Source organism: Corvus kubaryi, unplaced genomic scaffold (genome assembly GCF_017639235.1).
Source record: "Corvus kubaryi isolate FWS band 111438036 unplaced genomic scaffold, C.kubaryi_AGA036_p1.0 37272, whole genome shotgun sequence".
In the NCBI taxonomy this organism is placed as follows: Eukaryota; Metazoa; Chordata; class Aves; order Passeriformes; family Corvidae; genus Corvus; species Corvus kubaryi.
Genome location: NW_024581084.1, coordinates 13,225 through 29,153, shown reverse-complemented (window position 1 = coordinate 29,153; position 15,929 = coordinate 13,225). Strand labels below are relative to the sequence as shown.

At 47.8% G+C, this 15,929-nt stretch overlaps 1 protein-coding gene and 1 long non-coding RNA gene across 2 annotated transcripts; one reads left to right on the top strand and one right to left on the bottom strand.

Moving 5' to 3' along the window:
• Window positions 1-454: 454 nt before the first annotated feature.
• On the top strand, window positions 455-4,524 carry LOC121663339. The gene is made up of 2 exons (XR_006015604.1): window positions 455-2,063; window positions 4,065-4,524. It is a non-coding gene; the product is annotated as an uncharacterized LOC121663339 (long non-coding RNA).
• A 2,604-nt stretch (window positions 4,525-7,128) lies between these two features.
• On the bottom strand, window positions 7,129-8,007 carry LOC121663337 (ribosomal large subunit pseudouridine synthase B-like). Its single transcript, XM_042025453.1, has 2 exons — window positions 7,885-8,007; window positions 7,129-7,854 (listed from the first exon to the last, which is right to left on the bottom strand). The coding sequence occupies exon 2, from the start codon at window positions 7,690-7,692 to the stop codon at window positions 7,330-7,332; it is 363 nt and encodes a 120-aa protein (XP_041881387.1). The 5' UTR covers window positions 7,693-7,854; window positions 7,885-8,007; the 3' UTR covers window positions 7,129-7,329.
• Window positions 8,008-15,929: the final 7,922 nt, after the last annotated feature.

Genomic DNA, 15,929 nt, shown 5'->3' with positions numbered 1-15,929 from the left:
ATGTACAAGGTACAAGGTGAGAAGTACATTCAAGGATTGCTGGTACAGAAAAGTGGCCAGGACCAACTGCTCTCTGTGGCCTTGATCTCACATGTCTACTCTGCACCTAAAAGACTTGGGCTAGCTGCTTTACTTTGTATGCAAAAGAGCTCTCATTGTGGTCCTGGATGCCAAGGCCAAAATGTGAATAGCCTGTCCAAAATTCAAGGCATGCAAGGATTGGTCCCAGAAAAAAGCTGCCCAGAAAGACAAACAGAACCTTGCCTGGGCTTCTTCTCACATGCTCCTGAAACACTGGGGATATATGAGAGCCTTGGGAGTCCTTGGGGGAGCAGAAAGCGCAAGGCAAGGCTGGGAAATGCCAGGAGAAAAGGGGTCTTGAATTCCATGTGGGGGAGGGGTGAGCAAGGTAATGGGAGGTAAGAGAGGGTTTCAGGGGCAAGGCAAGGCAAGTGGTGGCTCTGCACGACACAAGGGAGAGGTAGGCAATGCAGTGAGAGTCCTAGAAGGAGAAGGAAATGAGAGGCTGGACCTGGAGAAATGCAAAGGGAAGTCAGGTGGGGGATGGGTGAGCAAGTCCATGCAAGGCAGTAGAGGGAAGGCAGGCCGAGGGAAGGCTGCAGACCGGACAGCAAGGCAATGCAAGGTGTGGGGAAGCAAGGCAAAGTAAAGGAAGGGGGCAGGAAAGGCAAGGAAATGCCAAGGAGATGTAGGCCTGGTAAGGCAAGGCCCTGGAGAAAAGAAGTAAGCAGGTCAAGGGTGGGGCATAGCTAAGGAGGGTTGGCAGGGCAAGGCAAGGAAACAGGTGGGTTGCCAGGGCAAGGCAAGTGACAGGTATGTTCAAGGACTGCTGGTACACAAAAGCGGCCAGTACCACTGCTCTGTCTGGCCTTGATCTCGCATGGGCCGTCTCTAATCTGCACCTAAAAGACTAGGGCTCCCTGCTTTCCTTGGTATGCAAAAGAGCTGTCATTGTAGTCCTGGACCCCAAGTGCAAAAATATGGATTGCCTGTCCAAAACTGAAGACGTGCAAGGATAGGTGCCAGAAAAAGCTGCCAGGACAGACAGGTGTGCTTGCATGTGACCTCCTCTGGGCTTCCCTTCACATGCTCCTGAAACACTGGAGGTATGTGAAGGCCTTGAGAGTCCTAGGAGGAGCAGGCAGGGCAAGGCAATTTGAAGAAATTCCACAAAAAGACGGATCTTGAATAGCAGGTGGAGGAGAGGCAAGCAATGTAATGCAAGGCAAGGAATGCCTTCAAGGGCAAGACAAGGCAAGTGGTGGCTTTGCAAGGCAAGACAAAGGAGAGGCAGGCAAGGCAATGAGAGTCCTAGGAGAAGGAAATGAAAGGTTGGACCTGGACAAATGGGAGGTCTGGTGCAGGATGGGTGTCCGAGTCAATGAAAGGAACTGGATTGGTAGGAAGGGCAAGGGAAGGACATGGATAGGTCAGGAAGGCAAAGGAAAGGAATGGTCAGGAATGGCAAGGAAATGCAATGTTGGGCAGGAAAGGCAAGGCAATGTAAGGGAGGGGTAGGCAACACCATGGGTGTCTTAAGAGGAAAGACATCTGTTGTCCATGCATGACAAGGCCAAGAGAAAAGTGGTAGAGAAAGTCAAGGTGGGGGATGGGTTAGTTCAGCTGAGAAAGAAAGGAAGTGCATAGCTCCAGTGTGTGTGTGTGTGCGCATGCACGTTCGTGTGCATGTGAAGTTTGCAGGATGTAAAGCAAAGAAAGCTGTCATTTCATTGCGGAGGGAATGGACATTTTCGAGTGTAAGCGGCAAGGTCCGAGCAACTTTTTCGTCCTTGCACATCTGCGTGTGCGAGGTGTAGGCAGAACTTCTGGGTTTAGATTCAGACTGCAAGCGGGACACAGAATGTGACGGTGCGAATAGCTGAGAAGGAAAGCGCGTAGCATCGGCATGTTTTGGCAGAAGCAGTTTGTCTGTGCGAGAAGGAGATTCCGGCAATATGACAATACACTCAGCTGAGAAGCAAAGTGCATAGCTTCAGTGCATGCTCTGAAGAGGAAAGGATGCAAGTAAAAGGCAAGGCAAGGTCAGTGAAAGCTTTCTGTCCTGGCACATACAGTGGTTTGGAGTGGAACCACTGTTGGGTTTCCCTAACACTGAGAGCATGTGCTTTTACGTGTAGCTGAGAAGGAAAGTGACACTCACCTTTATGTTGGAGTTTTAGGAGTTCTCCTTTTGGTTTGGTTTTTTTTGGTTTCTTTTCTCTTAAGGAGTTTTCCCCCGTGTGTGTTGCTAGGAGACAATCACCACTGGATACTTAAGAGGGACAAAGACGTTGTCACAGCTCAGGGGAGGGGTTGCAGCTGTCTACTTTCTCTTTACCTGGGGGTTTCTCGTGGAGGGCAGAGATACCGAGAGCTTTGGACTGGGAAAACGGGATTGGGTGCAGCCCCCAGCTCTTGTGCTCTTGGCATTTGGAGGGAAAGGGAGACTGTGGTGGCTGTGGGGAGAATTCGTCACCGCTGCGGGGTTCTGTCTCCTGCTGCCTTTCTTCTACCATGAGTGCAGCTCTGCTGGTAAAAGCGGCCATTGCATTGGGACCTTAACACCCTACCTTCGCTAAAAGAGGGACTTCTCACCATCTGCTTGGGTGCCTCAGGGGAAAAACTCCAGGATCCCGAGCCTGCCTTTCCCTGCCCTGCTCAGAGCCAGGCCGCCGCTGCCCTGCCCCCACCCCTGCTTTGCCACTGCTCTGAGTTTTCTATTATATAGGAATAAATTCACATATAAAGACATGAATATATTGAAGAGATTGACTGATAATATGGGTTATTTACAAGCTTGATTGGCATATTTAAGGCTTGATTGCCACACTGCTCACAAACTACTATTAAATATAACTCACTTTCAGATTTCTAGGAGTAAAATATGTATTTGCACTGTATTCAAAATGCATGGTAAATTATTTCAGATATCATGGACAAAAGTAATGCAATAATCACATAATAAGAACTTGAAAAGTCAAGTAGGCAAGAGAAAACTGCTGGGTTTTTGTCTGCCCACATTCTGGACCATGGCTGTGTGAAAATGGTCTGTGAGCCAGGTGCAAAGGTGCACAGCAGGAACAGCACTGTCACCTAATAAACACCCCAGGTTTCGGAGTAGAAGAATGTGTCAAGTTTGCTACAGAGATCCATTTTGAGAGGAGAAATGTTTTGAGAGGAGCAAAATCACAGGAGTTTCCACTCTAGGCCATATTCCCGTTCCATTGTATCCTTTTACTGCAGAAACCCATCTGATCCTGACTACTTGAGTTACACGGACACACAGAACCGATTGCACATCTGCACACTGAGCCTGAGAAATGTTTTACAATGAAAAGGAAATGAGAAGGACCAGGATTACAAGTGAACTGAAACACAAGCAGCTCATACATTCCTCCTTTCCTTAAAATCAGTTATAAGAATTTAGTGTGAAGTACATTTAGGCTTGGTCCACAGTAATTTTAGTTCAAATAAACACGTCTAAATTTTTTCCATCCTTCCCATTAAAGGGTATTGGTTTTGGCTCATTCTTTCAGCATTTTGCCAGCAATATGCTCAATGCTATTTCCATAGGAATGAAAGCTGTAGCATGATATTCCAAAATGTTTGGTGAAACATTTGCCGTGACTCTCAAGTTGCAACATGCAAGATAATCATTGATTTTCAAAGCTGGTTGAAGATATAAGGAAAGCATCTAAGGTTTATACATGAATCACCTTGTCCCAATGTCATGCTGCGGGGATCCCTGCAGAGCTCTAAGACTGGATTTAAAACATAAAAGCTCAACAGTGGCTCTTGAGCCAGCAGGATTAAACATCCAAGACTGTACATATATTACTCCTCAAACTACTGTATGAAAACATGTTACCGTTATGGCAGTTTTCTAGTACTCCATAGGAGACATCTCTTTAAGTGACTCCAATATCCTTTCAGTGCTAAAATAGGTGAGTACACAGTACAACTACCCCTGAAGTTGTTGCATAGACAGATTTAGGAGGAAAGGATTTCATCTTCATCACCTTCCTTCTTTCTTGTTTTGACAGCATTAAGAACTTCAGAAAAATCTTATATCACTGGTGCTCAGGACTCCTCCAATTAGACTACACTCAATTACGCTGTGCTGAAGGACAATGAAGTCCAGAGCTTTGGGTATCTTCTGCTTCTGCCCTAGGAACTGCTGTACCTTTGCTCCAGCTGTTAAACCAAGCCAACAGAACCAAGGGAGTTCTGATAGAATGAACCAGGAATTCTCACACAGTGCTAAGCCTAGCCCATTTCTCTTGAAGGGTACAATGGCAGTCATGGCAGTCAACACTGCTCTTCATTGGGCCATTATTCTGAAAAAAACATGCACCACCTCTCAACCTAAACCATTAAGCCTCCTGGTGATGCTGACCGATGAAGTTCAAACTGCAGTTAGATTCCAACAGCTACTTCCAATGACCTGTCAACAGAGCTTTGCAGACTTGCAACAGTCCAACAAACTAAAGGGGCTATGTTTTATGGCTGCTTTTCAAACATCATTGACTTATGTCCCTGTTGCGGTGGCAAAGTCCACTTTACAACCCCACGTTTGTTTGAAAGTGAACCCCTTCACACTGCACTGGCCGGGAGTCCCCTCCTTGTTTCAGCCTGGTCCCCTTTGGCGGCTGCAAGGCCGCAGGGACAAGGATGGAGAGGGGTGGGTAACAGGGGAGGGGCTTCCCATATACATGGCACAACAGATATTCAGGGTCCATCCCCCTCCGTGAGGGCTTTTGGGGGGCACAGAAGGGACCCGGTAGGGCTGGTGCAGGGACTACCAATAGAGGGGACAGATTTGGGGTGGGGGGAAAAACAGGGACACCCCAGAAAGCCTCTCAAATTATTTCTTTGCCCTCCCTGAACCGGCCTAATTCACCCCTAAAATGGCTTCAGAGTGCCCCAAATCTTGTCCACGGGTGGGGGGGCGAGTGAGGGCATCAGGACGCACACATCTCCCAGCAGCTGTGTGCCCAGCCAGGATGAGAAGCAGTACTGGGGCTCCTCCCAAATTTCTCCCACCCTGATAACACAGCCAGACACGGGCTAGGGAGGAGGCTGGCTAAGGCTTTACTGTCCACCTGCATGTCATGAGTGAGCACAAAATCCACCTGCATCCTCTGCAGCATGCCATCCTGTAGGAGAGCCATTCCCAAAGGAAGCCGTGAGCCCGTGAAGAGCCAGTGCGGGGCAGGATCCTAGCAGCAGCTGTGGAAGCCAGGAGAGAGGAGCCCACCTGGAGCAGGTTCCTGCCAGGATTAATGATCACGTGGATTCCCAGCAGAGTCTCCTTGCTTCCAAAAGGCCCCAGTGTCACTATGGCCCCTCGGTTCCACCAGGTTCCATAGCGTCCCAGTGGTGCCCAGGGTTCTGTCAGCTTCCCTAGTGTCCCCATGGTCCCCAGGGCTCTCTGAGCTTCTGTGGTGTCACGGTGGTCCCCAGGGTTCCGACAGCTTCCCTAGTGTCTCCACAGTCTCCAGGGTTGCCTGAGCTTCTCTGGTGTCACAGTGGAGCCAGGGTCCTGTGTACTTCCACAAGGTCACAAAGGGTCTCCTGGTTGCCACGGGCTCACAACGCAGTTGTGGGTTCTGTACGGCCCCTCTGTGTCACAATGGCCACTGGCTTCCACAAGCCCCCTGTCTTGGTTTTGAAAGACAGGTGTCTGCTATGGAAGGCAGAAGCCTCCCTTGAAGTGGCAGATATAACCCCTTTCCCTCTGAGTTATTATAATTTTGAAATCAAGGGCCTTTAGGCAAAGATGTGGAAATAGGAATAACAGTTCTTTACTGTTATATATCTATATGTGTATAACCAGTCAAACAAAACAACAATAACTATGGCAGTAACAGCAATCTCAAACCCAGTCCCAGCCTTCTCGGCTGTCAGGCCCTTTCCCCTCGGGTGCAGTTCCGCTCGCAGCCGGCAGGGGCGCTGGCGGCTCCCGGTGAGCAGGGCAGGTGCGATGGTTCCCCCGCGGCTGCAGGGGGCGCTCCGGAGCGAGCTCGGGGAGCACGCGGCACTGGTGCCCTGGGATCCCGGGAAGGGATGGGACAAAGGCTTCACAAACCGCTGGGCAGCCGATCCCGGACTCTCAGGAACAGCAGGCTGGAACGGCAGGCTGGAGCAGCAGGCTGGAGCGGCAGGCACAAACACAAATCCCGGGTGGCAGACGAGATGTATCCAAAAGGGGAACCCCCCGGAGGTCCAGGCAGGCAGGGAGAGCACGGCTACAATGCAGCGAAAGCTCGAAGCAGCAGCGGGGCAGGGCGGCCACAGCCCGGCCTCCAGCAGGGCAGGGAAAACGGCTTTGGGATCCCGGCGTTGTTTCCAGCAGAAAAGGAAAATGGCCGAAAAAAAAGGAAACAGCAGCTCCTTTCTCTGCAGCTTCTCTCTCCGGACGCTGAGACCGAGCTGAACCCACACCCAGGTGAAACAAAAGAAGTGGCCAGGCCCCCTTGTCTTCTCTTAAGTACCCGGCATTTTATCGTCTTAGTAACAGAATGGGGGAAAATTCCTTTAACAGAAAAAAACTAGATCTCTTAAAACCCCAACACCCCCCCAGTGTCCCACTGGGCCCTTGGCTGCAGGAGCAGGTGGCTGGCAGTTGCTGCTCCCCCGGCAGCTGGAGGAGAAGCAGCAGGGACAGCATGCAGCCAGTGCCACCCCACTCCTGTGGCCTCTCATGTCTCTGTCCCTGCCACAGCTGTGGTGTGTAACAGCCCCTCCGGGTCCTTAGGTGTGCAGGTGACAGTCACGGCCTGGAGCACGGCTGCTCCCGGGGGACGCCCTGGGGCACGAGAACAGCAGGGATTCGTTCCCCACACGCTGCAGCTCCCTGTGCCAGGTGAGACCCAGCGCCTGTGCGAAGCCAGCCCTCTCTGGGAAACGGCCAGAGCCGTGGCACTCCGCAGCTCCCTGCAAGGCCCGGCTTTGGCACCTTCGAAGCCCAAAGGCCAGTGCCAGACAGTTTGCCCCTCACATTTGTGTCTAGAGCTGAGCCAGAGACGTCCCATTGCGGGGTGCCCCTTTCCTGTCACAGTCACTGCCATCCCAAGAGCAGACCTGGGGGGGCGGGGGGGGGGGGCCCAGACGGGGGGGAGGGGGGGGAAGGTGGGTGGGAGAAAGCTCCGCAGTAAACTCCCGCCCTGCAAAAGAGGGCAGAATCTGAAAGTCTCTCCTCGAGACCATCTCCGCTCTTGCACTGCTTAAAAGCCCAAAGGTGCGCTTCATCTCAACCGGGAAGCCGAGCCCCGGCATACTGGCGCCATAAAGCCCTGCCCCACTCCATCACCTGACGGCAAGCCCCGCGCCACCCTCACGCCCGGCCCGACCCCTTGGCGCGCTGCCTCCCCCGACCGGCCCGCAGCTGCCGCCGGCTCTGCGCCCGCGTGCGGCCCTGAAACCGCTGCAATTCCCCGCGTTGAGCAGTGCCAGCAGGCTGCTCGCGTCGACACTCGAAAGGGACTTGGCACGACCGCCCACCTCCTTGGCCCTCTGACTCCGCTTTCGGCCCCGAGCAAAGCCCAGCCCGCTCCCCGGCGCCGCGGCACTGCCTCCGTGATCCGCCCCTGTCATCCTAGCCCCATTTGGATTGGCCGCTCGCCCGCCGCCGTAGGCATTCTCTCTGGCGACAAGGGTGAGCAGCGGCATCTGCGAAGCCACGGGAAGCCCTCCGCGCTCCGACGGCCTGGGGTCTCCTTCTCGCTTTGGCCTCGTCCTCTTTTGCGGCTGCAAGGCCGCGGGGACGAGGACGGAGGGGGTGGGTAACGGGCGAGGGGCTTCCCATATATGTGGCACAGTGAATATTGGGGGTCCCTCCCCCTCCGTGAGGGCCTTTGGGGGGCACAGGAGGGACCCGGTAGGGCCGGTGCAGGGAGTACCAATAGACGGAACAGATTTGGGGTGGGGGGCAAAACAGGGACACCCCAGAAAGCCTCTCAAATTGTCCCCTTGCCCTCCCTGAACCAGCCTAATTCACCCCTAAAATGGCTTCAAAGTGCCCCAAATCTTGTCCACGGGTGGGGGGGGCGAGTGAGGGCATCAGGACACACACGTCTCCCAGCAGCTGCATGCCCAGCTAGGATGAGAAGCAGCACTGGGGCTGCTCCCAATTTTTTTCCACCCTGATAACACAGCTGGACACAAGCTGGGGATGGGCACTGGCTCAGGCTTTACTGTCCATCTGCATGCCATGAGTGAGCACAAAATCCACCTGCATCCTCTTGATGTCTATCTAACTTCGGTCAAAGTTACAAAGTGCTTATATAACTTGGGTTATAAGATATCTGTGTAACCTAATATCATTATAACCTAAATCATGACTTTTTTTTCAATATAACCTCAAGAATATCAATATAACATGAAGCATAGCCTTCTATACTTACATAGCCTGAATCATAGCTTTTACTTATGTAGCCTGAATCATAACTTCTATACCTATATAACCTGATGCTTATATAACCTGAATCATAACTTTTGATACCCCATATAACCTGATATGAGTAACTTTTTTTGTACAATGTAATTGCTAGTATATAGTAAACTAGTTGCTTAAATGTGGAATGGACAAAAAGAGAGGGGAAAAAAAACCAAAACAACTTACCAGGTGTATTGTTTTAGAAGTAGATAAGTGTAGTACTAATGAGAAATTGGCAGGCACAAAGCCAATTAGCCACAAAACAAAGAATTTAGGCCAGTTAAGACCAGATGGACCAAGGAGCACCGTAACTACGCATGCCCTGAAGACAAAGTTGAAAAGTTCAAGTGCAAAGAAGACTTTAGAAGCCTTCATCAAAGACCCCCGAAGACCCCCGAACTGGGGAAGCACAAGCACAGTGCAAAGAATTATCTAATAACCATGGGATCATGCTATGTAAATTAGTTCCAGCGCGTATGTGATGATGTTGTAATGACAGAGAAGCATTAAACAAAATTTACTGTATAAATATACCACAGCACTTGACAAAGGCGGGTGAGTTAGGAGGAAAAGTCCCCCTCACCACCACCACTGCAATAAACAAATACCTGCTCTATAGACATCCGTCTATGGGAATTTATTTCCAGCCTATCTTTCGGGCATCACTCTGCAGAAACCTACTGTGGCAGGACTTCTCTGCCTGGCTGCAGGATCCGTGGAAGCTGGGGACTCCCTTGTCATGCCCCGAGATTTTCTCGGAGGGACTCTGCGCTTCACTGGCTCTCTGCGGGGGCAGAGAAGGACCGGCTGACTGCAAAAATTCAAGGTATTTGTAACTTGATTTAAAATGTTCTTGGTTTGTTTGGTTAAGAAGCTCCCGTAAGACATATGTGACAACATATGCTGGGTGCACTATCACAGGAAGAATTCCTGAAGGGATACAAAGGGATTGGAGGCCCCAGAAGAAAAAAGGGGGGGTTAAAATCCCAAAAAAAGGTACCAAGGCATGTGCTGGTTTGGACAAATTTGGAAATATATCCCCTGAGAGAAGGCAGGTTACAACCACCCCTCCCCCACCAGGTTCAGGAAAAAATAAATTTTCCTCGAAGGAAAGTGAAAGAGATAAAAACTATTTCTTTAACAAACACACAGGAAAAGGATAATAATGCTAAATAATAAAACCTCTCACTCTTCTGAGAGAAAACCTGGGAAAATTTCAGAGTCCTTCCGTAGTCTCTCTCTTCCCCTCCTTGGAGCTGGGATGGGGTGGTGGGCCCACCTCCAGGGCCAAGGCCTCAGTGAAAAGTCCTCCCAATGTATTCTGATGTTGAAACTGTCCAGCAGAGAAGAAGGGGAAAATCGGAGTCCCAGGAAAACAAAGTTCAACTCTCCAGAGGAAAAGGAGCTGAAAAACTGGCCGAAAGCTGGCTGGAAAAAAAAAGCAAGCAGAGCGCTTCCTCCTGCTCCTGCCACTGCTGTTAGAAGCAAAAGGAGTCTGTGTGTATATCTGTGTGTCCTTGAAACATGAAAACAAACTGCAAACTGCTTTGAAAGTTTTGCTCGGGGTTTTTTTTCTCTCCCCCCTCTCAGGCTCAGTTTAAAAGCATAGAAAGGCACAAAATTAATTTCTGGGCATAGGCCAGCGATATCGGATACACATCATAAAGTCACCCCCAAGACAAGGGGTTAGAGGCCCCAAAAGAAGTCTGATGACTTTTTATTATTGTTGGCCTTGGCTTTAAAAAATCTTAAGTCTGATCGCTATATGTATTGTTTTGTGTAATTTGTATAAAATCAGTGTTTCTTTTCTGTGTGTGTACTAACAACTATTACTGGCTGCTGTGTGTCTGCTAAAAGTTTTCACTGTCTGCATTGGTGCCTTTACAGCTGTTACTGTTTGAGTGTTTTCCAGAAGTTTTTTTATGGTTTGCTTTATTAAGAATTTTAATCCATGCCCCATCCTGTTCCAATACCCTGCTTCATTCCTTTCATTTATAAGACCCCAATTCCTTGTTTTGTGTGTGGAAGGTCATATTGGTATGGTGACTTTTGAGTGGTTTTAGGAGTTGTAAAATTGATGTGTAGAAGGCCGTGTTGGTACAGTGACTTTTGAGTGGTTTTAAGAGTTGTAAAATTGGTGTGTGAAAGGTCATGTCGGTACGGTGACTTTCGAGCAGTTTTAAGAGTTGTAAAATTGATGTGTGGAAGGCCGTTAGAGACTTCCGAGATTTAAGAAGTTAAGGAGAAAATTGACAAGTGGTTGTGGAGTTGTCAAAAAAACATTTCGGTGGGGAGTGGAGAAAGCCAAGAGTAAAATGGGGTCTGCGAGTAGCAAAGAAGTAGTAAAGAAAAGCCCGTTAGGATGTATACTAGCACACTGGAAAGAATTAGGAGATAGACCAGGAGCAACTAAAAGAAAAGCAGATTTAATTAACTCCTCTAACCAGTGGTGGCCCCTGTACAAATTAGAGTTGGAAAAAAAATGGCCAATAAATGGAACATTACATTATGATACCTTGTTGCAGTTAATGTTGTTTTTAAGGAGACAGCAAAAGTGGTGTGACGTAATTTATGCCAACATGGTTTTTATTCTGAGAAGTAAACCTGAGTGGCAAAGGGAAAGTGGCATAAATTTGGCTCCAGAGGATCCTTTTGTTTAGCATTAGAAAAAGACAGTAAACAGAAACTGAAGAAATGTTGTTCTGCCTGCAGTATAGGCCAGAAGTGTTTGAAGTTAGCAGATAAGCATGAAAGAGACAGCTTTATAGATGTTCAGGATTTACAATCAAGCTATTCAAGGTCTGCTGCGCACTCTCCTCCAACCGCTCGCTATTACAGTATCCTGCAGTGGTAGGGAGGAGAGGAGAGATCCAACAGGCAGGAATTGTGCAGCAAGATTGATTGATTTAATTATTTCACAAACTCTTTTATAGACTTTTTTCTTCATAGTCTAATTGGACAAAGGATCAGCCACCCCTTGGGGTGATTGGCTAAAATCCTAAAATATCCATTGTCAAACTATTTTTCTACTGTACCATAAACAAGGCTTTGCAAGGTCACAGGTGTTTATAGAACTCTGCTACTATCTTTGTGAGAGAGAAAAGTATCTCGCGGGCTTATAAAGAAGCAGGAAAATGTCTTGCTAACAGCATTTTTGTATCCACAGCTCACCCCTCATCCAGCCCAAGCACTAGCGAAGATGAGATAGATGATCCTGGGGAGGGAACAAGTTTGGGGACTCCAATAACAGCACGGCCGAGAAGTAAAGCAAAAATAACCTTTGCCTCTGATAGCCCCTCTGAGAGAAGTAATAGGCCCTGGGGGAGAAGCAATGCAAGTGAAAGTTCCCTTTTCCACTAGTGATCTCAATAGCTGGAGAGAAGAAGTTAGAAATTACAGAGAAGACCCCGAAAAAGTTGCAAAACGGTTTGAATTAATTGTAAGAAACCAAGATCCTGACTGGGGTGACATTGATTTAATGCTGTCGGAGCTTACAGAAACAGAGAAGGAACAAGTAATAAAAGCAGCTAAAGTGCATGTAGAAGGGCAAATTGCTAGTGGAGCTTTACAAGGGACCGTAGAACAGGCGTTCCCCACCTCTAATCACAGCTGGAATCCAAACGATGAAAGAGATTATGCACTGCTAGTTAAATACCAAAATCAGATAAAAATTGGATTGGAAAATGCTATCCCACAAGCAGTAAATTGGTCCATGATATTTCAAGTTAAACAAGGATGCCAGAAGTCTCCTACTGCCTTTGTAGACAAACTCTGTGCAGCCTTGCAGAAATACACAACCCTAGACCCCTCATCAGACATGGGAAAGCAGCAGTTAGTTTCTCCAGTGTTAGGGCAATCAAGCCCAGACATCAGATTTAAGCTTCAAAAATTGAGCTAACCTGCAAGCGGAGACCTGGAAGCATTAATGGGAGAAGCCTGGAGAGTGTGTAATAACAGGGACAAGCAAGAACAGAAAAAGCTGACCACAGCTATAGTAGCTGCACTAGATCACACGGCAACAAAAACTGTATGGACTATCCATGACATGTTTGCGCAGCTAATCATGAAAGGCCGCAAGCCGCTGGAAGCTCAATGGCCATGATCCACATGTAATCTATGTACCTGCAAACAAAGAAAACTTGCCATGGTTGTTGTCAGAGGACACTAACTTTCAGATTGCACTTGCAGACTTTTCAGGACAATTGTCTATCCACTGCCCTTCACATCACCTGTGGACAGAGGTGGGTAGCCTCCCCTTACATGCAAAATGCTGCTGCAGCATGATTCCTGTCAATGGAATGATAGTTTTTACAGACGCATCCAGCAGAACCAGCAAAGCTGTAGTAGTATGGCGTGAGGGTGACTGCCCAATGGCATAAAAGGGTTCTGACAGTGCAAAATGCTTCAGTGCAAATCCTAGAGTTAGCCGCTATCTGCTATGCTTTTCAGTTGTTTTCACAGGAACCACTCAACATTGTAAGTGATTCTGCATATGCCGCTGATGTAGTTGTTCGTTTGGAATCTTCATACTTGCGCTATGTTGATAACCTAATTTTATTTGCAGAGCTGTGTACACTGTGGCTTTTGATTAACAACAAAGCATGACTTTTATGTGCTTCGTGTCCATTCTCATACAGGTTTACCTGGACCTATCATGGAAGGTAATAACTTGTGCTGATCTTATTGTCATGACAAATGTTGTGCCTAGTAAGTTTGCTCAGGCTAAGCTGTCTCATGACTTCTTTCATCAGAATGCACGCTCTTTACGAAAGCAATTCCAATTGACTGCCTCACAAGCTCGAGACATTCTGCTTTCCTGCTCCTCTTGCCGTGGAATTCCTCCTGCTCCTTTAGCAGAAGGCGTCAGTCCTCGAGGCCTAACTGCTAATTCTGTCTCGCAAACTGATGTTACTCATGTTCCAGAATTTGATCACTTAAAGTATGCTCATGTAACTGTTGACACTTTCTCATGTTTTTTCATGGCAACTGCCCAAACAGGAGAAAAGGTTCATGATGTTACTCAACACTGGCTCCCACGCTTTGCTACTTTGGGCCTCCCAGACACTATAAAGACTGACAATGGCCCTGCTTATGCTTCTGAGTGGACTCGCCAGTTCTTACAGCAATGGGGTATCTCCCACAGCATGGGTATCCCTCACTCTCCCACTGGTCAGGCAATTGTTGAACGTGCTTACAGAACACTGAAAACAATGCTTCAAAAACAAAAGAAGGGGGAGTTGGAGCGCCCACATGATAGGTTAGCAAAAGCCCTGTATGTTCTCAATTTCCTGAATTGAGATGAAGCTGGCCAAACAGCATGCAAAAGGAAATATTCTTTTGATACAAAGGCTCATCCCAGGCCTCCAGTGATGGTGAAGGACCCAGGAACAGGGCAGTGGGCAGGACCTTTAGACTTGTTAACATGGGGAAGGGGTTATGCTTGTGTCTCCACAGGTCACCACATGAAATGGGTTCCTTCGTGGTGTATGCGACCATTTGGTGTATCATCCTGATTGGCAAAGGCAATCCGAGTGTCATACCCGCTATGCACGCCGATGCTATGTGCATCTGTATGACAACTGCTAGTGATCCTTTTCTCATGTGCTTGGTAGGGGTACCCATTGACAAGAAACACTTTGGTAAGCTGTATAATGAAAGCGTGCACCAAAACTACATGGCCCCAGGTATATTGCAGCCTATGTGGTGGTGCCAGGACCCCTGGTGGAAGACAGGACAGGACAGGATGAGACATGGTATAAAGATTTGAGAAGGATGCATGACTTTCCAGCTTTGCCCTCGCAGCCACAAGAACTAGATACCCTAGGGACTTTGCACACTTTGCTGTGCTTTTACATTGATGGTACATTTGGTGTTTATATGAACAGTGTTAACTTTGATGTCTCTCCTAAAGGTATTTTCAGCAATGCTTCCTTGTGGTGTAATCAGACCTTGGAAAGTCAACTGACATCTGGCATCAGCGCTGTTGCTCTCCCCTAGGACCTGTTCTTAATATGCGGGGAGCATGTCTGGAAAGGTATACCAGGCACAGCTGTTGGCGGACCTTGCACCATTGGTCAACTAACCTTGTTTCATCCAAATTGGACTGCTCTAATTGTTGCAGCACAGCATCGAGTTAGGTGCAGCACACAGGTTCTTAACGAGAAGTGCAATCCGACGGTAGCTTTCTAGAACGCAGCAGAGCGCATCTCTGCCAGTTTAGTACCAGCAATTGGTACTGCTCATGCCTTGGCTTCTTTAAATAAGCTTGGCTGCTGGCTTGCAAAGGAAGCTAATGCCACCAGTGCTGCTCTTTCAGCTGTGCTAATGGACGTTAAATCGGTGCGACATGCAACACTGCAAAACAGAGAGGCCATTGACTTCTTGCTGTTGGCTCAAGGCCATGGATGCGATGATTTTGACGGCATGTGCTGCATGAACTTAAGTGATCATTCAGAGTCTATTCATAAGACTATCAATAATCTGAAGCAGCTCATTGAACAGTTACAGCAACATAATGACGGTGATTGGTGGGGGGTGTCTTCATGGCTCGACAACCTTGGCTTCGGCTTCAGGACATGGTTTAAACACTTAGCAATGTATGGCATAGTTATCCGTGTGTGCTCTTACTGATTATGATATGTATCCCATGTATATTATCTTGTGTGCAACAAATGATCAATAATAGTCTTAATAAGATAATGGCCATACTGGCACAGACAGTTTTAGCTGTGCAACACTTAAAAAACAAAGAAGGGGGAAGTGTGACCCATAGGTAAAGCTTCGTAAAGGGAAGGCCTGGTCAAATCATGGCTCCAGCCTGTTACTTAGCCTAAGTAGAAGAGGACTGCAGGAGAGTGACCCAGCTAGAATAGAGGAAGTGAGGCGTGCCACGTGAATGCCTCATGCCCACACCGTGGTGTATGGTGGTTGGTTATGTTATAAATGTACTGTGATGTTGGCTTTTTGCATGTTACATAATTATTATGAATGTATTGTGATGTTGGCTTTTTGCATGTTACATAATTGTTATGAATGTATTGTGATATTGGCTTTTTAATGTTCCTTAATGTTAGAAAAATTTTACCTAGGTTCTGTAATGTAATACATGATCTAGAATGTCTATTGTTTATGTAGTCAATTTAAAAAAGACAGGCCGAGAAAGTCTTCACATTCCTAGAGTATCTTATCAGAGAAGAAAAACCAGAAACCAGAGAGAGAAGAATTTATGGAGGGAGTAGAGACGGAATGGAGCCAAGGAGGAACATAGGGCTGATGGGATGATACATAGGAACTCCACAGAATTTATGAATCATGCATGATTGTGATGAATATGCAATAAGAGATGTATTTTTAAAGACGATCTTTTGGATGTAGAGGTGTGCCTTTGGCTCTGCCAAAGCACCCGGCCGTACTATCCTTTTTGTTATTGTCTCCTAATTGTCCCTTTTATTAAAGTTTTCTTAAAATTTTA

Excerpts from the sequence above, each read along its gene's own strand:
- LOC121663337 (XM_042025453.1), bottom strand. The coding sequence starts at position 7,692 with ATGCCGCTGCTCACCCTTGTCGCCAGAGAGAATGCCTACGGCGGCGGG.